This window comes from Phyllostomus discolor, chromosome 2 (assembly GCF_004126475.2).
Source record: "Phyllostomus discolor isolate MPI-MPIP mPhyDis1 chromosome 2, mPhyDis1.pri.v3, whole genome shotgun sequence".
Taxonomy (NCBI): domain Eukaryota; kingdom Metazoa; phylum Chordata; class Mammalia; order Chiroptera; family Phyllostomidae; genus Phyllostomus; species Phyllostomus discolor.
This window is the reverse complement of record NC_040904.2, coordinates 33269210-33295547: the sequence shown is the minus strand read 5'-3', so window position 1 is coordinate 33295547 and position 26338 is coordinate 33269210. Positions and strand designations below refer to the sequence as shown.

The window sequence follows — 26338 nt, the reverse complement described above, 5'->3', positions numbered from 1 at the left end:
AATTTTAAGGGATAAGCTTACACAGGATACTAAAATGGCTTGAAACAATTTATTGGCATTAAAAGTTTTTATTTGGAATTTAATCCACAATCTGTACAAGTTATTTACAAGGCATGAAAATGGAAAACAGCACAAAATACAATTGAGGTATAAGCTAAGAGCACAGTATGTCATGTTTCAATAAATATAATTCAAAATTTGTAAACTAAGTGACCAGATAGATGAGTCTTGTTTTATAGTAAAACCATATAAAATATTTTATTTCACGTGAGGTAGAGGACAGTTTTGTGTCATGTAATACAACCAACCACAGCAATTTTAACCATAAAACTGTACATCATTGGCAAAATTTTATAATGAATTTATGGTCAATGTAGTCAACAATTTAACAGTTGCAGAACAGGTAATTTCATTTACTGCCTTCACAGATTAAAAAATTCAGAAATAATTTAGGACTACTATGTTGGCTTAAAATTATGAGGATAAACAAATATGTATAACAGGATGGTTAAGAGTAAGTATATTTTATTTTTCCCTAACTATAATTTCCCACAAGGTGTCCTAAATTTAGCAATTTAGTAGGACTTTTTTTACTAGAACTACTTTAAGTATGCTGTGCTTTATTTTCAAGTGAGGTATGTATATTGAAGAAAATCATAAATTTCTTTTACATTCAATGAATTTAATACCCTATTTTGTTTTCTGGGCTTAACTTTTAAATTTCAGTGTTTACATTTGATCACTTTCTAATTCAAAAACAGTAGCACTATATAAGACATTTAATTCTATTACTAAAAAACAAACAAAAAAAACAAGCCCCAATTGCATTATGTAGTTTAAAGCCATTTAAAATTGATATTTTAAAAAAGACTGTCCTTTTAAACAAGATACATTGTAGAATACCTATATAAATTTTTCCAATAATGGAAATGCTTAAGTATTCTATACTAGTAAAAATTAAGCTGTTTAAATCATTCAATCCCACTGTGTCCCTTATTGCTGACAGGTTCAATAAAAACTATTAACAAGTAGTTCCAAGCACAGAAACAGATGTACAGTATAAGCACAACTTGTCATTATATTTTTCATGTCCTGCCGTGCAGATTAAATGTATAAAAGCAAATAAAAATGAGGATTCTTCCTTAAGCAATCAAAACACAGTCTTTTCATTGAGAAGAAAATTTTAGAAGCTGATCAAAAACCTTCATCACCAGCTTTCCAATTGATTTTAGGGAAATATCTTGAGCATGTTTCATATTGCTCGTTTATCATTTCACTTTCCTTCAGAGTCCACAGGTATGCAGATACATTGGTTGTTCTGTCACTTCTAATAAATGAAGAACCTGCATATATTGTACTCAGTCTATTTCACCTACTTTAGTAACTGGTTTGTAATTCGATATGTACAAATGATTTTCTATTCCAACTAGTAATATATTAAATATGCTATAAAATTAGTTCAAGAAGCATAAAACATCCTAATTTTCATGGACACAGAAATTCAAGCAAAAGAATATGCTTTACAAAACTAAATCACAAGCCAAACTTATGTTGTTGGTCAAATCCTTTCATAGCATTAAAAATTAATTTGTGAAATCAGGGTGGTTTGGAGCTTCCTCAATGACAGCAGATTTTACATTTACTACCTTTATAGATTTTGTTTCTTTTCCTCATAAAGGTCAGAGTACAGGAACTGTGATCACCCAAGTTAAACATCACCTATCACCCCTAAGCTAATACTCTATATTTTCTTCCTTCTAAAGATGCTCCAGCACTCTGATAGGCCATTCCTTTAATGCAGCTTTTTAAAGTTAATATTTTCATATTTTTCCCAAGAAGAATATTATAAAATCTGAGGAAAAATCTGCTTGCCTAATGAATAGCACACAAAAGCAACACCAAAACAAACTTTAAGATAGCAATCAACACACAAAATGAGCATGCAAAGAATAGAAAAGTTTGTAAGGGTAAGATAATTTAGCAGAGGCCACTTTTAAAGTACTACAAAAATCTCTGTAATCTCAAGCTATGTGGTGCAATTTAACTTAAAATTACTTTTCACTAGAATAGGTATATTTACAATTGACTAAAAAACTATTCTCAAGGAAGTTAGACAGAAATCTATGGCAACATCAATGTATCTTTGGGAAAATGACTACACAATTTCATGTGACAAGTTTTCATCATGGGAAGGAGTAGAAAAAATATTTCACTCAATTCTAAATTAAGAGTTTATGATAATTCAAAGGTGTTTAAGCACTGCTTAGAATTTTAAAGTAACATTTCAAAGATTAAGCAATTTAGAAATTGTGGGTTGAAAATTAAGTAAGCTTATCGTTTACTAAATAACATAACTAGGAAGATCTTGAGTGAATTAGAAAAATAAATGAAATTATAGGGGCTTAAGTTTGTCTCCCAAAAAGCTTAGCTGTGACACAACTAATTCACAACCAAAATGAAACTTTATCATAGAATGTCCTTGATTTTTCTTTCTGCGTATCTAAATAAAGGTGTGTTATTTTAAACATTGCTCCTGTACATCATTTTTTAAACATTTGTTCCTCCTTGAGGAGATTCCAAAAATCAACAAATTAAATTGCAGGATTAATACAGTAAAATCTAAATGTCAAACAGGAAATGCACATTTAGATCACATTCTAGTGAAAAACTATACTTTGAGAATTCTTTTAGGATACACTAGTACCATTAAGCAAAACATGAAAATAACTTGTTAGGTGATAACCTACTGGGTTTTGAAGTTCTATACCATTACAGTACCTATTACGTATGTGGGGAATAGTATGTAAGACTAGCTTATTTTAAAAATAGATTCAGCTCTCAAGTAATTTCATTTAGTACCTTAGGCAAGAACATGAGAACATAAAAATCATGGGATAATAGTATCAATTGTAGCTTCAGGAAACTGCCTTTAAAAAATGCATACTAAAAATTTTACCTAATACCTTCTAAGCCAAGAATTAACAAATACCAAATTTTGTCATTAAAGGACGACACTTTTCTGTGCAAAAAAAAAAGTGCAGATGTTGCCCTTCTCCCAAACTATGTGATTCCTGTCTTCTAAAAATTATCTAAAAATCTTTTAGTAGCAGATAACTAAACTTCCCTATATTAATCTATCATAAACTATATCAGTTGACTATAAATTCCTGATTTTGACATTAAGTAGTAATTGAAATGGTCCATTTGTGCAAATTTTGATAAGACTTAACATTTAAACATACAAAAGTCAAAAATAACCTTCAAGGAGTTTAATATTTTACAATTTAAAGGAAAACAAAGGCATCAAGGAAAACAAGTCCATTATATAAATTTCAGTAAGCCCCATAACTACATATAAAAACTGTACAGGAAGATTATGAATTGTATAAAAACTGATGTACATCGATGGTATCAGTTTTTCTCAAGAACAGTAACATTTCAACACCACTATTAACAACATAAACAGAAGTCCAGAAATTTTTACATTTATTCCCTCTCCTGAAGTTTCTGTGTTAAAAAAAATCTAAATATAACCATATTAAAAAAAAAATTACAACTGCCTCTTCTGTTTAGCAGCGGGATTATAATGAAGCATATTATCCTTCCCCATTATGTCCATGGGTGTGCCATAACCTCACCACTAAAATTCTTTTTTTGATAAAATCTCTCTCATAAAACTTTAAAAAGTAGAGAACAGAAATTCATTCCACAATATGAATAAGATAAAAACAAATCTTGCATATAATAATGAGTATAGTGTATCAAAAAAGATTGTGTTAATGAAAACAATGGAGATTCAACTCCTTGAATATTTCTATATATTTGAAATATGATGCCACCATTGTACCTAAACTTGAGTCTGAAATATGGGTAACAAAACTCACAACTATTTTCTATCACTCAATGCAGCTTTCAAGAAGTTGTAATCTTACAACTGTTAGATTTGCACTAGAAATATAGGCAGATTATCTAATAGTTGAAACAGAGTATTGTTACTAAGCTGTTTGGGGAAAAAGTACAAAGAAACATACATTTTCATTCATTTGGAAATGTAAAAATTTATGTACTAATATATAATCTCTTCACTTTCTCTGATCTACAAATGGATAGAATGCCTAATTATCTTCATGCAGGTAAATTGTTCAGAATTCAACTAGCAAAGCAAACAAACAAAAATAAACTCTGTCAGAACATACAGATGAATCTCTTTAAAGGTTTCTATACTTTAGCAGTCTTTGATTTCAAAATTTGCAGCTTTAACTCTTTTATCATCATCTCTAACTTCTGTCTTGCCTCCCGTTCCTGTCTGAGTTCATCTTGGAGTTCTTGTCTGTCAGCCTCAGCATGGTCCAGTCTCTGTCTGAGCTCTGCCAACTGTGTGATTTAAAAGACTGTGTCAGTTTCCATTCAGTTTCTGTTTCCATTTAATACTCTCATCACTGCAAAGATTTACCTTCAAATTACTCTTTACAAAATGAACTATGTCACACATATACAATTCCTTAAATATCTAATACTACTAATCTGACTTTGACTTGACACTGAATGAGGGAAAAAACAATGGGTCAAGAGAACTAAATTCCTAGGGTATTTTGCCCTGCACTTTAGTGTACCTCTCATCATCACAGCCTGCTCACCTTAAGTGTTATTCATGTTCTCTAAGTTGTGAGCTCAGTGCTTTTAAACATAGTGGGCAACAGTTCATGTTTGTTAATTTGTCCATTTTAAAGCCAATATATTATATTAAAATAATGTAATACTTGATATTCCAATATCTAGAGATTAGCAATTTTGGCAACTAAACCACAGAAACCCAATAAAAGTTTCAAGTAATAAAGCAATCAAAGTCAAAAAGTCATCTTGGTTTGATAGAAGCATAAAGCTGTTTAACAGAATTATCCATTTTGAAATCTAGCAAAATGAAATGAGCTTGATAAAATTAATTTATTTAATAGAGAAGGTAAGAGCTTCAACTTCCACGTTGAAAGGGCAACACTACACAAACTGAGTAATTCTTACCTGTGCCGCATATTCAGCTTCTTTGTCTTTTTCTAAATTCGAGTCACAGGTACATTTTTGCTTCATTACCTGCTCTAATTTTTTCTCTAAGTCTTTCTGTTCAACACAAAATTCTTCCATCCTTTGAGCATGTTCATTCTGCAAAGATTCAAGCTCTTTCTGTAAATTTTGCTGTTCTTCAGTGAGTTCTTTCATTGCTTTTGAACTACTCAACATTTCAACTTCCTGTAATACAAAGAATCACAATACAATTTGTATTTTAATTCCAGCAAATTAAAAAATTTCAATTCAGGAAAAAATACTACATAAAATACCTAAAATTCAGGTGTCATAGCAACTCTGTGTAAAAGTGATTGTCTTGAAAAACTTTTCTCTAAACATTTATAAGTACATTAACCCTGGTGGGGTAGCTCAGTTGGTTAAACATCGTCCCATATGCCACGGTTGCAGGTTTGTTTCCCCAGTCAGGGCACAAACAAGAACCAACCAATGAATGCATTGATGGGTGGAACAACAAGTGGATGTTTCTTTCTCTTTCTCACTCTCTTCCTCTAAAATCAATTTAAAAATTTTTTAAGGTATATTAAAATTGCTTTTGAATGTAAAACTGTGAATAATCTTAAACAAGTTTGCAGCAACTGGTTTTGACTTTTCCTAAGAATATGCACAAGTATCTTTTTATAATGGGATATTAAATTAGGTAACTATTTTACCATCTCAAGTTGTTGCTTCTTCTGCAAAATGGAGTTCAATTTTTCCTGCTGTTTTACATAAGTTTTCATTACTTCTTCCATGATTTTTCCCTTATCGTCCTCACAAATGACATCTCTGACAGGAAGTGGAGATGAAGATGAAGCTGCAGCATCATGGTCAATTCCCACCTTGGTTGTGTCTCTGATTGAGTTGCAAGTGGTAGACTCGGGTTTCTTTTTACTTACAGAATTATTTGAGATTGATGGATCTTAAGAGGCAAAAATAAAGTAACAAAGTATGAATATCACTCTGTTGAAATGTCAGATCAATCCATAAATGAAATTAAGAAAATTCCATTTGCAAATGAAATTAAAAAAAAAAAAATACCCAGGGGTAAATTTAACAAAAGTAGTACACAACATGAACAATGAAAACTAAAAGACACTGAAAATAAATGGAAAGGCATCTCATGTTCATGGATTAAAAGACTTAATATTGTGAAGATGGTGTCATGATCTGAGTGTTAGTGACTCCTACCCACCTTCCCATTCATGTTGAAATCCTAACCCCTGATGTGATTGTATTAGGAAGTTTGGGCCTTTGGGAGGTAATTAGGTCTTACGGGTGGAGACCCTATGATGGGATTTATGCCCTCATAAAAGAGACTCCACAGAGCTCTCTCATCCTTCCCATCATGTGAGGACCCAGTGAGAAGATGGCTATCTATGAACCAGGAAGGACGACCTCACCAGACACTAAATCTGCTCATATCTTGACCTTACACTTCCCAGCTTTTAGAAATAAATGTCTGGTATAAGCCACCCAGTCTACAGTATTTTTGCTACAGCAGCCCAAATAGACTAAGGTAGCTAGTAAACTAAGTTAATCTACTTTTTCAATGCAATACCTATCAAAATCCCATCTGGCTTTGCAGCAGGAATTGACAAGCTGATTCTAAAATTCATATGGAAATGCAAGGAATACAAAAAGGCAAAAGAATCTTAAAAATCCCCAATTTCAAACCTTATTACAGAGCTATAGAAATCAAGACTATGAAAGAAGCCAGACAAGAAATGGCTACACATTGCACTACCCTTTTATATTAAATGTCTAGAATAGGCAAATCCATAAAGACAAAAAATGGATTAGTATTGAAAGAGGCTGGAGAAATGGGAGAATGAAGAGTAACTGCTAATGTATTAAGGTTTCTTTTGGGGTGACAAAAATGTTCTTAGTTATGATCACTGTACAACTTTGCGAATTTATTAAAAACAACTGAATTGTACATATTAAATGTGTAAATTTTAAGGTAAATTATAATCCAGTAATTTAAGTCACTAGAATACACTAATTTGTGAAATAAAATATAATGCAAATAGAACATAATGGTAACAGTAATTAAGTGCCGTATTTAAATCCAAAGAAAACTAAGTTTTAAAACTCTCGAAATTAAAGTACAGAAATCCCCCACCAAGAATCTCAACTATCTATGAAAACAGTTAAATGACTAGAAAGACTCTTCAACTGCTCCCACGAAGCTGAAATACCTGTCATACTTCCCTAAGCTATATGCAAAGCCCTGCTGCTACATGGAGGTTATACACAGGCAGCATTTGAGCGAACATATCTTGTTTGGCCCACAGTATTATAAAAGGCACTGTAACTAGGCAGCTTTTTTTTTTTTTAGATGTCCAGCCAGCCTTCTGCATTTGTGCCATCTGCCTGGCTCCCACAGCTTTCAGTTTTCAACCCTTCCTTATACCATGACTAAGTTTCCCTGAGTCCTACACCTAACTACTCTTATATATACTTCCTAGCATTGTAAGTTAAATGGTTTTTCAGTTCACAGCAAATTAGAAATACTTGAGACATAAAGATCTTCTGAAGAAATCTGACAGCCAAGAAAAGGCAGGAGGGGGGAAAAATAAACAAAAATCGGTGGCAGTATGAAGCCATGCAGCCTATATAGCTATCTCATTAGCCTCCATAGCTACCATCATTCTAGAAAAGTACAGCAATTGAGGTTATAAGTAGTCACTCAGCATTTTTTATAAGAAAAGCTTCAGCTATTTGAAAAATTCTCTTAAATAGAAATCCTCTGGAAATGCTAAATGTGTTTATTAGATATTTTATTTTAAATACCTAATACTTTTTAAATACTCACCTAAACGGTTACATAATTCTCTGCTTGTTTTTAAATCCATTTTCTCCTGTTCCTCCAGTGAGACATCTGGATAAGACACTGTTTTGTGATGTTTCCCACTACTGTGGGGCTTCTCTGACTGTCTTGGTATGGATCTACTTGCCTCTGTCTTTGTGACCTCTTTAGGCTGGGATACAGCAGAAGTGAGTGACACATTTGGGGCAACCACTTTATCACACATGTATAAGTAGTAGCTGAAAACAAAGAAAGGCATAAGACACATTACATGTAAGTAAAAAGTAAACGTGTTACATCTATTTCTATGGTTAAACAATTTTTTTCAATCAAAACAGACAATATAACTCAGAAAATAAGGGTCAAAACAGAAAAGAATTCTTGAAAAAGTCAGTGTTTTAAACAGTAAAAGCAAAATCATGAGGAATTTTGTTATTTTACAAAAAGTAATTTCTAACACTAAAAGGATACTCACTAGAAAAACACATCAGTTTCTTCTCCTTCCCTCAAAGCCACCTGAGAACTAAAAGCATGAAGCACTTAACAGCCCTAAGTAGGTAAGGTTTATGCCAGAAAGAAAACACTATATGCTTCTGTTTTCTTGCCCATCACCCTGTAAAGCAACAAATCCTTGCTCTTTTGTTATGGTGAGGCTGACTCAATCCCACACAGCATGGCTACGGCCTGCATAGGCCCAATGAGCTCTCCACACCCTTCCTTCTTAATAGCTCAGGGAGAAAAGAGGCAGCTTCTGGGCAGCCCTCCTTGTATCAAACCCCACAAAACAGTCTTCCTAAAATATTTTAGTACTATCTATGTATTTGATAAAACAGCAATAATAAATTGTGCAAAACTATGATCAAAGGGCCATCTATCAATTTTGCTTGAAGTCCACATAAAATTGTTCAGTATATCATCTGAGAAACTCATAGAACAGATATGAGCTATGTATTTAAGTACCACATTAACTGTAATTTGTATAAACTTTAGCCAAAAGATACAACCATTTAACTTGATATACTTTAACATGACACTTTATCTCCTAATCTCTAAATAATCTCCTCTTATATATCATTTTCTTTGTATAGGATACATCTATTTTGTTCCTTTTTATCAACTAGATGAATTCTAAGGATGAAAACTCAGTATTCTGCTAAGAAAACTGACAGGTTTAATACTGTCCAAAGACTGAGTTCAAATGAAGTAAAATGGAATTGTGCTAATGTAAATAAGACTGAGATTCTTCATCACTATGCTTGGTGAGAATAAGGTACATAAAGATTTCTTTTTAAAATATCAAAGTTGTACATCAAGATTTTGAGGAACTGGTTTACCTCTTGAAAGGAGCTAAGGAAATTAAAACAAACTTTCATTTTTTACTTCAAGCAAAAATGAAATTACCTATTTCTAAGAAAAAACACATAGAAACACAAGAAAACGTTATTTAAAATGTTCAACACAATTTACGATTCATCTCATGGATGAACAAGAAAGCTTAACGCTAACTAATGAATTCCCAATGCCATAGAATAGTATCCAATATATAGATGCTGGCTGAATATATAAATGAATGAATAAATGAACAAAGACTAAACTAATGTGACAATACCCACTCACCTAGGGTGTAAAAATGCATGTGTCTGAGAAACATGGTCGCTTTCCTGCTTTATAACAGGATACCATGACGGTAATTCCATTCCTGATGGTGAATCTATCTGTAGAAAAATGTAGAAGGGAAGAAGTTTATTGAAAGGAGATGTGATAGTTAAAATTTTAATATGTCAACTTGACAGGGCCATAGATATCTCTGGAGACCTGAAAAAGAAGGTTATATTAAGAATCATCTTCTACTAAGGCCATCTTTCCTTAAAAGTACCATGTCTGGTCACTTGAAATTCAAAGAGACTGCTCATCCCATCATGAAAACAGTTTCATGTTAACAGGGATTACCAGAATTGATTTCATCCAATGTCATACTTATGAAATGTTTTGAAAATCCATTTTAACTAACAGTATTCTGCAAATGTACAGCACTGTTTCGGATTCTTCTTCATTCTGCTACAATCAGCTAGAATATAATGCATTTACACAGTACTTGTTAGCATATAGATAACATTCTATAGCAGTAAGCACCCTGCCAAACTGTGAAACCACTTTGTCTGCTAACACCCACAAGAGAACCATATTTCCTCACAAACTGTACCTGTCAATAAAGGAAAAGAAGGTAACTGTCTACTTATTGAACATCTATCTGATAAGAACATTATACAACCCACTTAATTCTAACAAATACATCATTAAGTAGATATCATGATCTCTATTTCACAGATTAGAAAGCTGAGGTTCAGAAACTAAGAAAAGAAAAGAATAACCTGTGTTACTAGCTTCTCTATTATTTTGGTTTGCTTTATACTTTGTCCCCCTCCCTACATACACATTTCATATTATAGTAATTATCCTGCCTTTCTGGGAAAAGGGTACCTTAAAAGGGGGCAAGCTTACTAATGGAAGAGGAAAGTGGAGCTGAAAGAACACCTTGTGTAGGTGAGCAACAAAGATAGGAAGTTAACAGACAAATCTAGTGAAGTGAAGGAGAAGGGAGTTGGGGAGGAGAAAAAGGAAGGACAAGACAAAAAGGAGAGCTGAAAATCCTGACCCTGCCTCTGAAAGGGTCTGCCTCTGCAACCAGGTCAAGTGCATGGAGAATGACATCCTCATTTGATGATGCATGAACACTGCCCTCAGGGGACAGCCACCACCAAGAACTAGGAAAACTGTTTTGCCTGATGTCCTAATTTCCAGTTCAGAACCAAGAAACTAAGTAAAACAGAATGGAAACATCTCCAGATGCTAAGCAGTTGTGATTAAAACAAAACCAAATTCATAAAACTGTCCATGGTTTGATTAGGGAGATCCTGCTATTGGAGGAAACCAATGAGGAAGAAACTAATCAGGAAAGGAAAGGCCTGACAAGCAACCCACTGCCCCAACACAAGGGGCTGAAGACAGAAAGAAAACAGCTTTTGGAGCACACATTATACAGCCACCTGACCAATCAGGAGATGATTTAGGGCCAATTAAAAGCCAAAAATAAAAATATAGTCATTTGTATTGGTAGATCAACATTTTTGTTAAGAACTATTGGGCAAGGAACTTGAAAGACTAACAATACCGTAAGATCATAGGAAAAATAATGGTATTTTTTTAAAGATTTTATTTATTTATTTTTAGAGAGGGAAGGGAGGGAGAAAGAGAGAGAGAGAGAGAGAGAGAGAGAGAGAGAGAAACATCAATGTGCAGCTGCTGGGGGCCATGGCCTGCAACCCAGGTATGTGGCCTGACTGGGAATCCAAACTGCGACACTTTGGTTCGCAGCCCATGCTCAATCCACTGAGCTACACCAGCCAGGCAAGAATGGTATTTTGAAAGGATTTAAGAGTTACATATTCAATGAGGACCTCTAAACTCTATGAGAGTAAAATTTTTTTAACTCTACAATCTTGATCAAATATTCTAAAAAAGTTCAGAATCTGAGGCAAAATCAACTGCTTATTAATAAAGAAAACTATTCACTAGTCTGCGTAGTTTCTCAGCCTACAGCTTAGTTCTACCAGTAAATTAGAAAAGGAAATGACTGCTGGCAACAAAAATACTCAATGACAGATGCCTGGTGACAGCTGAGTGTAAAGAGGGGTGAAGTACAGGACGCAAACATAAAAAACTATTCAAAAAGCAATACAATTTGAGGGCTTTACTGAGGGCCAAAACAAATGATTTAATATATCTCAATTGTCTCCTACCAACATCACAACAGAGTAAACTGATATTTAAGAAGTCTCCAGCCAACACAATAAATTATATTGTATGTTATACTATATAAATAGTATATCACATATAGAACATACCCATGTACCACATAAAAAGATCAAAACTATATGACATTTCAGAAATAACAAAAAAAGTTTAAAGTTTTAAAGCACACGGTTAGCGCTGAAAAAAGTAGCTTCCTTATCTAGAAAATTCACTTAGGCAGAACATTTGTCACCCCAACACTGTAAGCTAAAAGAGGTGTTAATTAGCATGGATAAGCTCATGCTAACACATCAATGCAATGTAAGATCAGCTTGAATTAAATGAGAATTTCTTTTCTAGAAGTCACTTGTTAAACTCATTATTTAGAAAATAAAGTAAGCTCCACTTTAAATTCATTTTATATTTAAAACAATCATGGATATACTGCTCAAGAAATCAATTGCTACTAGATTTTAAAAATTCAAATTACTAAAATCATTTTACATATTCAAAAGTTTTTCCTATTATGAATAACTGGAATCTCAAATCCTTTAAGATTTTATTTATTTCTTTTTACAGAGAGGGGAAGGGAGGAAGAAAGAGAGGGAGAGAAATACCAATGTTGAGAGAGAAACGTTGATAGGCTACCTCTCATATGCACCCCAAATGGGGACCGAACCCCATTGGAGGTGCTTATGAGCATGTGCCCTGGCTGGGAATTGAACTGGCAACCCTTCGCTTTGCAGGACAACACCCAAACAATTGAAACCACAGGTCAGGGCTCAACTCTTCAGAAAAGCAAATTCTTCTTCAAAGATCTTGACTTGAAATCTAACTCAATTTTGATCACTTAAAAACTCTACAGCTTGATTTGTGTAAGTTTTACTTTTACTCAACTTTTTACTTTTATCTGCTTTTAAGTTTTACTTGACCCAAACTCAGTTTATCTTTACTTCTATATGATGTCTCTACACTTTAGATGCCACCTTAAGTAAATGTTAGAGCATTCATATTCAAGGTGGGACAAAAGTAGGTTTACAGTTGTTTGTATGGAAAATAATACAATTAATAAATAATAATACAAGAATAAATTGTGTTTTGCATACTTCAAAACCTACTTTTGCTCTAACCTTGTATTTTTAAACATCCATCCCTCTCTAGTTTCTGTCCTTTATTTGATTTCCCATTCTCACACAATCCCACTAAGAGTCACAGACTAGGGGTCCTGAAGGAATCTTCCCTAAAGATCACCTAGTGCAGTCCCCTAGCCAATGTCTGAATTCCCTATTCAAAATCCCTGACAAGGGGCTGTCTAGTCTCTGCTTGAAAAGCATCTTGGGGTCAAGGACTGTCTTTCTTACTTACTTTTACATTTTCAGTACCTAGCACCATGCCTGGCATGTAGTAGGGATTCAATAAATATTTGTTGAATGAATTCTGAATAACAACATAACTCATTAACTCCCAGGGTGGCCTTTTACAAGATTATGCTGCTATCAAGAAATTCACAAATAGACTCTTACATTCCACATCCTACTCTATGAGGTACCAAAGAGGCCAAAGGTCTTTGAGATGTATTTTTAGAGATCAGATCTACAAATTAAATAAAATAAATGGTATGGAAATTCATAATGTTAACCATAATAAAATGTTGGGAGCTAATTCTACCTAATATGCTCGAGTAAGCCATAAACACATTTAGAACAAATTATCTTAACTGCATGTTAAAAATAATTAAGAAAAGCACATATTATACAACAGAACATTCACAGGCATGCCAGATTTTTTCATCTATTCTGCATTTGTTTCTACATACAAATTAGGTCTTCAAAAAAAAGAACAATATAAATGGCACAGCAGTAATGCTACTACTGATCAGGAATAAAAATTAAGATACCAAGAGATGAGCATTTGCAATCGTTTATCTTACCTTTCAATATGAGACTAATTTATTCCCTTTGTGTATTTAAACATTAAAAGAATATATTACATTACTTGGCAAAGAAGTGAAGTAGATTATTTAGTAGCTTAAGTTAGAGCCCCAACATTTTAAGATGCTTTTATCACCCATCTTCCCCACCATTATCTACCACAAATGAACAGATGGCATCCTCAACTGAAATATAAGAAAAATTTCAGACACTTCATTTTCTTCTAAAGGTTCTTTCTCTAAGTCATAAAACAACCAGTGACATCTATGAAAGTAAATTTTAAACATTTCCAACATTGAAGAGGTTGTTTTAAATAAGTAAAAACTAGAGAAATGTTTTATTGAAAGTTTCTCTAAATTTCAACTTATTGTGCTATATATATATGCCAGAGTCCTTTGATAATCAGATTTCCTAATAAAGAACCACTGTATTTTGATAGTGCTTATTAGTCTCACAATGAAATAATTCAGATAACTTGATTTCATTTACAAAAAAACCAACAGGCATTTTTGTCCCTACTTCTAAGATACAAAAGCAATTCCACCCACTCAGTACTATTCACATGCAAACATTCCAATTGTACTAAAACCAAACAAACAAACTTTAAAACTCCTAGACTTATCTTCAGTAATAAATTTTGCTTTTAGGTTGCACTCTGTTTTTAATTACAGTAACAGATGAACATTTATGACATTTAATTAAGTCTAATAACAAACATCAATGAACTAAAAAAATCAAGACAATGCTTCAAAATATTGATGGGATTCCCAAATTCCCACCCAAAAATCAGAATTAAATTTTTTAAAACATATGGAAAAAATATTTTTGAAAATATAAAACATACCTACTTACATTTTGGTGTTTATAAGACGGTAAGTATATGAAGCGCTAATAGACTGCTAAATTTAGCAGTCTATCCCTTTAATGGTGTGATTACATAAGAAATAAAATATATGGCATATTAAATACATATTACAATATAAATCATTCCAAACCTTACTAAACACATGACTGAATACATAGTTAAGTAGTAACTCTTTAGCTATAAAGTGAATATACCTGTTAGTGGTCAATAAATGATTTCAGAAGGACACAAAAGATAACCTACCAGACAGCTGCCAACAACTCTTACTGAAAGAAACTGAATCTTCAGTTTAGGATCAGGTTTCCTCAGTGCTTCCAATATGTTGTGAATGAGTGTTTCAACAACTAAAATAGGAATAGTGTTACAAGGTAGCAAATAGCTACTTAAGGGATTTTAAGGCTTAAGTCTTGTACCTCATTTCCTTGTAATTATTAAAATTAATCAACTTGATGCAAAACTAGAACAGTATGATCTAAGTACCTTCACTAACTTAAAGACAGATCTTCAGGAGTTACAGCAATACCTGCTGTTCTCACACACTAAAATATCATACCACCTACCTCACAAAGCCAGTTTTAGGTTTACAGTGCTTAAAAATGCTCCCAGAAAAAACAAAGGCTCACTTTCTTGTAATGTGCAACTATTAATCTTAAATCCTTCGTGGAAACAAAGCCATGTTAAGTCAGTAGTAGAGTATCACTCCCTTTACAACTTGGAAAAAATAAAGAACTGACTTTTTTAAAATCCCATTAACTCCTGGAACTCTTAAAAATAAAATTTTTGTAATTGATTATGTAGTGCCCAAACCATTTAACATTGCGATTACCTGGAAATCTCCATTCACATGACTTCCACTAAAATATTTGTTGTCAGTTTCAATCTGTATAAATATAAGGTTTTCCTCCCATTTCAGCATATATGCTTTAAAAAATTATAATCTCAGGGTTTTTTTGCCTTCAACTAATGTAAACTGACATTGGCAAATTTTACATTAACTGATTTTACTATATGCAATGTACCCTATTTTTTACTGAGTCATTGTTTTTAAATGCTGGTAACCCACTAAATTGACTGCAAGACTCTCCTAGCTCTTTCTCAACTGGGATTCTCCAGAGAATGAAGCCCAAATGCCCCAACACATCCATTGTATACAATGAATTAACTTCTCTTCAAAACATCTAGAACAGGACTATATACCATCCCTGGAAGAAATGACAAACCATCACTCAGAATCATTTTCTGTAGGGTCTAATTCTCCTCTCATGGAACCCCAGATGAGAAAGGCTGCATAGATAACAAATTGCAATTTGAAAAACACTATTCTAAGTGAACCGTCTTAAAATTGGCCCCAAATATTACTATTTCAATTAGTCCTGTATTAATAACACTTGTGCATTCTATAGATGCTTCTGTACAACAGATTTACAAAGCATTACATAGGTAAAGGAATAAATTCCAACAGTAACTATCACTCCATAATAAAATTCAGAGTTTTCTTTTTTCATTATCTACTTACAATTAGGCCTATATTACTTCCATAATCACACCAAAAAATTTTTTTAACATGAATTAAAACTCCTAGTATTATTTACCAAATGGTGTTTAGTAAATTTCTTACAAGATTTTTTATTCTTTGTTCCTATACAGTAAATAAAATACGCACTTTTAATACTATTTGAAATCTCAAAATTCATTCATTATCACAAATGAAAACAGCCACTTTGCTTTAAAACTAATCCTATCTTCCTCTTTGAAAATCTTTGGTAACTTTATACGGCAACTAAGATTCTTCATTCAATTACCCAATGCTTTATTAAGCATCTACCACATTCTAGATTCAGAAACTAGATGAATTCCTGCCTCAGGGCACCTCCATGTAGTCTTTACCCACTATTTCTGTGACCCATTTGTAAGTACAGAAATCAAAATGACTTTTAATTGTCTTTCCTATTCATTCCTTCTTGCCTACAATGGTGGTGTAATACTTTATTTAGTGATTGCAGAAAACTACACCTTAAAAAATGTTTAAGGTTTAATTACATATTCTTTTTGCTTTTTGTAATCTAATAAAATACTTAAATTATTTTATGTATTTGAACCCTCAATAGATCAAAATTCTGTATGGGAATAAAATACAGGTTTCAAGCCATTACTAAAGCTATTCCCAAACTAGTTTTACCTCTTTTTGAACAAATTGAGTTCTGGCTCCACAATCACTTCCCAGTCCCAGAATTCTAAAGAGATTGAAATTAACCTAATTCTTGATTACTTCCTTATTCTCCCAGTGGCATAAATTACAATGTATGCATAGCTATGAGAACACTATTAGCTGACTACACAATGATTCAGACCTATACTTTTTTCTTCCTTGAAGTTTCATTTTTTCAAACCAAAAGAATAAATTTTTAAGTTTTTAAAATCATAAACCTTTTTAAAAATATTAACATTTTTAAATGTTTTACCATTTTTTAATGGTAAATGAATACAGACTCTGTATTTCCCAAACCATAAGGGGGCACTATTCACAAAGCCACTGTAAAGATTTCACTGAAATGTTCCTCCTATAACATAATTCTCATAACCAGTTTTGCATTTTCTTCTTGCATACTTCATTTTAGTTTAAGTAAGTATCCAACTAGTGTAACTACTACGTACAAACAACTAAGAGTGAGATACATTTGAACCCAATACTCACCAAATGTCTTAGAAATAACCACATAATTCTAGCTAAGTCAAGATGCTTGGGAAGTAAAAAGTCCCCAAATACATACTAGCAAATATTTCAATAGTTTAAAACACCATCTTGCAGTTCTAGACTCTTAACTCCCAAAATGCGTCACATCCATTCTCTCATTTGATCAGCTACCTATTCAACAGTTTATTCTCAAATCATGTGTTTATTAAAGGTTAAAACATCACTTTTCCAGAAAATTCCAAATATTCTAAAATAAAGTGTGGTATTATCAAAAATGTATTTAACTTTTTTTTTAAGTTTTTTTTCACTGAGTGCCTTTGACATGTCAGGCACTAAACTATGTTCTGGGAAAACAGGAAATAGCCTCTAAAATCATGAAGATAATTATTAAATTTTGGAAAGTTATACAAAAACATTCATACTAGTCCCTCATAAGAGCACAAATACTTTGATTCTAACCTATCCTCACCTGATCAAAAATTACAGTAATAACAAAATGCAAACTATATACTGATACAACAAATCATCAAATCTACCAGTCATTACTGGAACACATTTTGTCCTAACACTACCTTTTGTAGTTAGTTGCCCATTTCCCTGATATATTTCCTTGCTTCCTCAACAAGGAGGTGTATTTACTTCTTAAAGAAAAGTGTAAAAGCTTACAAGAGGGAGAGCTTTTTTGTACGATTTTTCCAAAGATCTCTGCAAAAACTAACAAAGGAAAATGCAAAACTAAAAATAGTAAGCTTTAAGAGAAATGTTTTTAAGTTGGTATCTTTAGGTCATCTATTTGTATCACAGATAATCTATAAGACTGCTTTTCCCTCAGCAGAGTAAAAGCTGTATTATTTTTCTTACCTAGTAATCAAGTCTAAATGTTAGAAATCTAACTATTTAAAAATATATACACTTATAAGAACATACACTCTTTAACTTAGTGAAGACTATCAGATACATGCTATAATAGTAAAGAATCACCAATAATTATCAAATTGACAAATGAGCTTTTCTAATGTGCTTCAAAATGATCATAAAATCACCCTTCAAATTTTATTTATAAATGATCACTTTGCTTAATAACCTTTACCTATAGACAGAAATATGAGTCAACAAAATTAGAATTAGATCTAATAAATAATACCCACTGAGGACTTGGAGAAAAATCAGGAATATGATATTCTTGTATATATGTGTATACTATAAAATACAATTATCACTTTTCTAACAAAAAGTACAAAACATTCAAATGATACCAAAAGAAAAAAAGTTTTGTAACACCATTTTGCAAAGCAACCTAGGCATATATACTAAAAATCAAGTACATTTTTTGTGGTGGTGACCTGGGTAAGGAAGTTCAAAATATATCTTTAGCTTCTTCTACAAAGAATACAGTCAGTTTTTCACTTAGAACACTGACCTTAACACCACTTATTTCTCCCATCTAAATATAGCTAGTATCTATGCAAATTAAAATAGCTATTAGCTATGCAAATAGTTTGGTGATAATTACTAATATAATTTCCATCCTTAGAAATAACAGTTGCTACATTTCAAACAACTGCCTATTTAGTTTCAGGTTATTTTTAAATTCAGAAACAATACTTTGACTACTCAGAGATATAACATTATATTAGTACCCACACTAAACAGAGTCCTTCATATGAAATTAATACATCTAGTATATTTTTTACTTTAAAAAAAAACACAGTCAGTCAGCATTTTAAAATGACCTTCTTCGGGGTCTAATTTGGTTTGTTTGACAACCAACTCATAGAAAATAATGACAATTCCCTCGTCAGGGACTCTCTCCTTGCCTCCTTCCAGTTAAATACCTGAGTCCATATACAAGTTAATACAGATTTTAAGAACTATTTTACAAAGCTGTATTTTTTTTAAAAGTTAATGTTTCTCAAAATTCAGTTTCTGCTACTGGATTAGCTTTAGAGGAAAAAAAGTTAAAATTCCTAGAATTCAAGTCAGAAGACCTGCATTGAACTCCTAATTCTACCACCTACCAGTCATCTGAGAAATCTCGTTCAACAGACCTTCAAAAAAAACCCACCTCACTGTTTTGAGGAATGAATTTTTTAAATGTGAAGTGGCAAGCACAACAAAACCACCACTCAAGTATGTATTACATGCAAACTCCCCCAAAATCTCCTTTATTAAGGGTTACTAGAAATGTTAAGTTCCCTAAAATTGCTTAAAATCCATATACAATTGTCAACAATACCAAAATACACCAGTGGCCAAAAAAGTAGCAGCAAAAAGATGGGGGGAAAATCTCACATCTTCTCCAAATAAAAACTGAATTCAAATTATTAAGTTCTGAGACAATAAAGGGCCATATCCAAATGAAGGATGGTTTCAATTTTAACCAAACCCTAACACATTCAGTTTCACTTAAGTAAATTCATCATCTTTTTTTTAACCTTCATCATGGTTCTCAGATATTTTCTCACAAACACAGAGCAGAAACATTAGGCAAAATAGTTTATCGCAAAAATGTTTATGCCAGAGCAACAAAGACTAAAGCAAGAATATCTGACAAATATTGTGGTCACCAACGGACTGTCAAGGTAGAATCCCTTCATAGCTTAGGGCAAGACATCATAAATATCAAAAGGGACATTCCATATTTTGAGAATAAAGATAATCTCTAAGCAGAAGCTTCACCATGGGACCAGGCCAGCTGTAAGCAAGTCCAGCAATGTGGTTTGAATTCAATCCTGCTTCAAAATGTTATAACTGCACCTGAAAAATATGAACTTACCTAATAGCCATAGGCAAGGAATTTTGAAGGCATGCCAACCCTCTTTGAAAAGCAGTAAGTAATCAACTAGCCTGACTTAAAAGTTCAAAATTATCTTCATGGTGCTTCAAAAGCAAATCACTTTCTTGAAACTCCACTCCACTAAATTTCACTCAAAACCTCACAGTGCTGAGATGTCCCACCCGCTACCCTCAGGCCAAAAGCGGTCCATGTGTCTGAATGCAACCCAACACAAAACTGTAAATTTACTTAAAACCTTTTTGTGCTCATCAGTTCTCATTAGAGCTTCTGTACTTAATGTGTAGCCCACGACAACTCTTCTTCTTCCAGTGTGGCCTAAAGACATCAAAAGGTTAGACATCCCTGCAGCTTAAAGGTACCATAATAAAGCACAAGACACCAAATCTTAGATTCTAGCCCAAGTTCTTGTCTTGCTGTGGCCAACCTTGGCATTTAACATACTTCATTCATTTCTTTTGTGAAGTAGAAAGGGCAGAAATTATTTCAAAAAATGAAAACCCTGTGGAAAAATTAAATTGTTAAAATGGAACATGGCCAACCTTTCACTGTACAAATCAAATTATACATGTAAAACTGCTCAAGAACAATGCTTGCCACATCTTAAATACGCAGTATTAACTATTACACTGATTTTAATCAAGTAGAAAAATATATTTAAAAATCATACCAACAAACCAAATATTTAGTAACCCAAATCGTATTACCCAAGCATTCAAACCCTTAGAACAAACATATTAGTTCAGCCTACCAGATAATGCAGTGGGATAAATAAGTTTAAGATCTCTTTCCTGACAGATTTTCATGTTAACATTTAGTCTAATATAGTTTATTTATTTAGCTGTGATAATTTTTAATTATTTTCTTCAAAAAAAATTTTGTTTGGTTACTAGAATCACAAATCTTTCACTTCCATTTGTTTCCCATTTCTGATCAAGCCTGAGTACCCACATTTATAAGCAATGTCAAAATCCTAGACATACAATTGAAAAACACTGCTTAGAGCCCATCTCCAGAACTGTTTTGACTAGCTATTACACCATTTGCAAATGGAGAACATCAAAGTGTAAATTGCTTTGAATCCTAGGGAAACAACAGATTTAGTCATCAAAAAGCAGGGTATGTGAAAAAGATAAGACATCACTGGAGAAAGAAGCCCCAAACCCTCTACTCCCTGGCTATATAATCTCAAGAAAACCACTTTATCTCTGAGCCTCAGTCTCTGTATCTGTAAAATGGGAATAATCTTAATCTTCTCACTAGGTTGTTTGGAAGCTCAAATGAGCACACACATAGGAAAGCACTTTTATAGCCTAAAATGTGTGATATAAACATATTAAGTACATCTGTATATTTTCTTCTCACATGAGCCATAACAGTTCCTTAACACATTATAAACTTTTGATCTCAAAGTAAACTATTATTGTTACTCAAAATTGCTGTTTTTTAAAAAAAACTTGCCTTAGATTGAGTTCTCTTTCCATTTCTCATGCTAAACTTCTCCTTCATTTCTTCTAAAACTATCTTCAGTTTCTTTTCTTCAGGTGTTCCTAAGTATTTTTGGTTCACGTGAAGATAGCAATGCCATTTGGCTGATTCAAAGCCCCAGTGGCAAGTCCTTTTGTCAGGTGATCTGTGGGAATGCATCACAAAAGTCTGGGGCGCAAACATTCCACAGCACTCCAGACACTGAATGCACGGAGCATCAGGCTGAACATAAAACTGGGGTGCAAACAGACCCTGACATTTGCCCAAGCATTCATGTTCCACTTCAAAGGCACTGCCAGTTTCCTTTAACTGAGCCAATGAGTTTTTAGCAGGAAGTATGCTACCATTTTGAGGAAAAGTGCGTGGCCGCAATAAAGCATTACATAGTCTCTGTGCATCAGTTAATGTAATCAGCCCACAGGATGGGGCATTGAATGGAAGTATTCCCAGGACCTTTAAGATATGAAGTTGGTCTGAAGTACATCTTGAACAATAAATGTACAATTCGTCACACACTGTATTTATTTGCTGGAGTGAAAATTCTCGGAGAACAGAATTTAAGACTTGGGGCAAACAGAGTCTCTTTTCTCCTCCAACCTGAAAACAAGAAATAGACTCCCCTTCCAACACAGTCTGGGTGAGTTCTGTGGAGCTATCAGAAGGGATGAGCAGTGGACCAGGAAGAACCTGAGGAGATGGAAGAGGCAGAAATACAGGTGACATGTTTTCTTGGGAATACCGAGCGGAAAATGCTGCTGGTCCACCCAGAGAGCTCTGACTGCTTAAATGGAATTGCGCCAAAGTATGTTTCAAACTGGGATTTAAATGAAGAGGTTCAGGCATCGAGGTACAGGTTTGCTTGACATGCTCTCCATCAGTTTCCATCGGCGCTTCATAGTCATCCAAGTGTTCCTTCTTTACTGTTGGCATCTTGTTTATCAACATTTTTCCATTTGCATGAATGTCTGTCATCCTTTTTTTCACTGGAGGGCTGCCATCACCTCCCATCCCATTCATTTTTTTATTTGAGCCTTGAACCAAGGAGAAATTTGTGTGTAGGTTTTCCATTGGTAAAAACTATTGTGTTAAATAAGTGAGTCTGACACTTGCATTGTTATTTAGCTGCGTATTTGGAAAAGAGTAATGTATACCAATATGTATGGTAACTTATGTATGGTAAGTTACATAAAATTTCTATGGTAACTCATAGAAAATTTAAATTTCCAAAGAGAGATCCTAAATTACTCAACAGGTTTTGCAGCTGTTTTGGTTCTACGCTTATACTCTAGTTAATTTCACTGCAAATGCTATAAAATTTGTCTCTGATAAGAGAATTTTAAGAGGCACACCTCTGAGGAAGCCTTCGTTTTTTTTTAAATTCTTCAGAAATATGTATTAAAATAAAGTTACCAGTTCTCTCAAGGTTTCCAGGTTCGATGCAATGGTTTGGTTTGCTTTTAACAAAGCAAGTGGAAAGTTCGTAAGATTACTTGCACATAAAACCTAGACACAAACACATAAAAATGATGCACCCAAATTTAATTTTTGGCACAGAGACCCCAAAAAAGGAAAAAAAATATCTTCTCTAAAAGTGATGATCTGTTGGTCTGTGTTGACAAACTGAAGGCTTGTATAAATTCTCCCACCAATAAGAGCCTCTGACTCCACTTGAACTTCTACAATTAAAGATGATTTAAAGAAAAATTGCCCAGTTATTTTCAAGAACTGCTGTTCATTCTTCTTTTAATTAATCTGGAAGAGAAGGGGGATGGGGGAAAGTTACATTTGAATTTGCTCCAGAGGCCAAAGGGTCAGTTTGAAACCAGTTTCTTAATCTTAAACTGAGTTCACTTTACCAAAGGTGACACTTGAGTGATTTCTTTAACTGTAACACCAGTTAACTAGAAGAACCTTCATTTAAATAGGAAAGCAATCTGGAAAAAAGGTAAAGGGAGCAGTAATGTCCCTCACAAGGGAGAGGGCTACTCCAACTCAGAATAGGAAGAAATTCAAACAGATCATCTCTCCCAAAACTCAGTACCAGAGGCTTCTCAGTTATGCCATTTTAACTAAAATAATCCATTACTTCATCTCCTTTAAAAAAAAAACACCCAATTTCATCCAAAAAAATCTGATATAACATTATCTATCACATGTAAGGAAGTTACAATTAATTCATTTAGCCAGTATATGCTATTTTTCTGGAATGAATGCAGGCAAAAATTAACTTTCCTTTAATAGACGGGCTAATTTGCTTACTGGAAGCCAAAAAGCTATGGCCTCCATGCCTGGGACTCTCTATCCTTGAACACCACTAATCCGGGACAAAAAGCACAAGGCAGACAGACCTCACAAAGAATGCAAATGGAGGAAGAGAAAAAAAGGAAAGATTCTTCTTCCACTTCTTTTCTGAGAGAAGATCCAAAAGAAATCCAACACATACAAATTTTTCCCTCCCAAACTCCCCGCAATTTACCGTAAAACAGACCCAAAGGGTTAAGAACCAAGGCCACTAGCCAATGTACTGACTTTCGGCCACCACAGGAACACCTCAGCCAACGAAAACCAAGGAAGAGAGCAGAAGGCATGACCTAGAATGGGGGAGTCCCCCAAAACCTGAAATCCTCCGCCCACGCAAAGCTACCCACCCATCTCAAACCCGAGGGGGAGGAAGAGTGGAGGACAAGGCGCCCAGAACGCCTTGGGGTGTGCAAGGGGGTAAGGGGAAATGGAGGAAAAGGAGTCCTCCAACCCCACCCGCGATCTCGGGACAACCCCAAGTGCCTTCCTAACACGGCCTCACTGCGGAGGCCGCGCAGAGGACTGTGGAAATCCCCCGCGCACCCTCTCCACGGGAAGTTCTCGGGTGTCACCCCAGCACCCCTAGGGCTATACCTATGCTTCCCCGGGGCCAGAGGGAAAATGGTCAGGGAGCTGGTGGGGCGCCGAGCCGGGATCCCCACGCCGCCGGGCGCCGACTGATCAGGTTGAGCCCGGGGCATCCCCGCGGAGAGCAGACGGACCCGCGGGGGTGGGGGGGGGCAATGACGGGTGTCCCAGTCTCCAGGGTTCCGACGGCTCAGGTCAAGTGCAGCGACCTTCCCTTGCCCATGCCCACCACCCGGGTCATTGAGGCATGATCCCCCGTAGGATACCCGCCCCGCGCCCCCCATGGCCCTGACCCCACCCGGGACTCGCGCATCCGGACCCCCGACTCCGGCCTCCACGCCCCAGGGGAACTCGACCAGCTTTGTTAATTCCCCGCTACCCCTGCCTTAGCCGTCGGGCTCCTCAGGGGTCGTGTGCCTCCCGCCGTCTTAGCCGCGTCCCCCCACCAACCCCCAGTAAGCCGGGACCGCACCTGTGCCCGCCGCCACCGCCGCCGCCGCTCGCCCGCTCCCTTCAGCTGTGCCGGCTCGGCTCCGAACCCCACACACATCGCTACACACAGCCCTCTGACGTCACCGAGCCCTCGGCCCGCCCACGTCACTGCGGAGACACACGGCTTCCCGCAGACGCCGCCGCCGTCTCCGGCCGCCCGGGGGAGAGCAAGGGCGGCGCGGAGGGGGAGGGAAGAGGAACGGAGCCAGCGGCGGCAACGCGCGCGCGCGCGCACACATGGGCCCCTGTCGCTGCCGTCTGGCGTCTCCCAGCTCCTCGGGGACGCGCGCGTGCCTTCCTCCGGCCTATTGTAGCTCCTCAGGGCTCCCCCGCCCAGTCGCCCAGTCGCCGTGCTCGCGCGGACCTGTCCCTCCCCCACCCCCCAGGCGCGCACCCCATGCTCCTGGCCCTGCGCGCCGTCTGGGCGGCTGGCGCTCGATGCTGTCTGCGGTGCGCTCCGAGCAGACAGGATGTTCCCTCCCCGCCCCACCCCCACCGCCACCCTCCCTCCTTCCTTCCTCGAGTCGCCCAGCCCGCTGTCTGGGGCCGCCACCGCCCCACCCCCGCCCCACTCGCTGCTCTGAGGTGACGGGCCAGACCCGGGGGCGCCCTGGCCGTTCGGTGGCCACGCTACTGGGAGAGAGGGGGCAGGGCGGCCACACGGTGCACTGTGCGCGACCCCAGCAGCCGGCTGGGCGGAGGCTGGGCACGTCCGGCTGAGCGCCCCTGCCCGAGGTCAGGCACGGGCGACCCTCCCCCCGCGGAGCTGCAGCTGGTCTGCCCCGCCCCGGAGGCAGCCGGGTGGCGGCCGCCCTGCGGCGCCCCCTGTGTGGGCCCAGCTCCCCGGGGCGCGCCAGAACTGCTCCCCGCCCCCGCGGGGCCTCCCGCCTCCGGCCGCCCTGCCAGCTGCCTGCGCTTCGCCCCTCCCTGGCGGCCCCTGCCTGGCCGCGCAGCCTCCGCCCAGACGCCTTCCCCGGGCTGACCTCCATCCGCCATCGGGCCAGACCCGAGTGCCGCCTCAGGTTCCGGCGAAACCCGGGGGAAACTGTGGCTCCTACTTCTCAGCCTTCCTCCCCAGCACACTGCTCTCTCAGTTCCAAAATAGAGGTAGAAACTACATGTTTCTACAGTGCATAGCGAGGGGTTTTTGTTTTTTGTTTTGGAGGGAAACTTGAGACCTGGAAAGATACGATTTAGGAGCTTCCGGCTGTGCCCCTCGTGATGGTCTTCCTTGTCAGTGTTCCCAGGATTAGCAATTAGCATATACAACTCTACGAAGCTGCCCCGGCATATTTAGAAAACAACAAGAAATCCCATTTTCTCCACCCCACCCCGAGATTAGGAACAGAAATAGTCCACCGAGTCACAGCTCAGAGTTCAGAAGGCTCAAGCTTCAACCCTTTTATTATTTTTGCCCATTTTCGAACAATGTCGTCTTATTTTACTGCTTCGAGGTGGCTCTTACGGGGTCCATATTTGGAGGCTGCCGTAGATGTTTCTCCTTTTCCTCCCAACGGGCCTA

At 36.4% G+C, this 26338-nt stretch overlaps 1 protein-coding gene across 1 annotated transcript; it reads right to left on the bottom strand.

Moving 5' to 3' along the window:
• Positions 1–48: 48 nt before the first annotated feature.
• Positions 49–25041, bottom strand: SKIL (SKI like proto-oncogene). Its single transcript, XM_028503119.2, has 7 exons — positions 24797–25041; positions 21409–23187; positions 9488–9585; positions 7877–8109; positions 5733–5980; positions 5020–5244; positions 49–4374 (listed from the first exon to the last, which is right to left on the bottom strand). Exons 2-7 carry the CDS (start codon positions 22501–22503, stop codon positions 4219–4221), a joined length of 2055 nt encoding a protein of 684 aa, XP_028358920.1. The 5' UTR covers positions 22504–23187; positions 24797–25041; the 3' UTR covers positions 49–4218.
• Between the last annotated feature and the right edge of the window lie 1297 nt (positions 25042–26338).

Excerpts from the sequence above, each read along its gene's own strand:
- SKIL (XM_028503119.2), bottom strand. The coding sequence starts at position 22,503 with ATGGAAAACCTACACACAAATTTCTCCTTGGTTCAAGGCTCAAATAAA. Across the intron at positions 5,981-7,876 it reads AGAATTATGTAACCGTTTAG|ATCCATCAATCTCAAATAAT; the intron begins GTGAGTATTTAA and ends TTGCCTCTTAAG. Across the intron at positions 5,245-5,732 it reads AGAAGCAACAACTTGAGATG|GAAGTTGAAATGTTGAGTAG; the intron begins GTAAAATAGTTA and ends TTTGTATTACAG.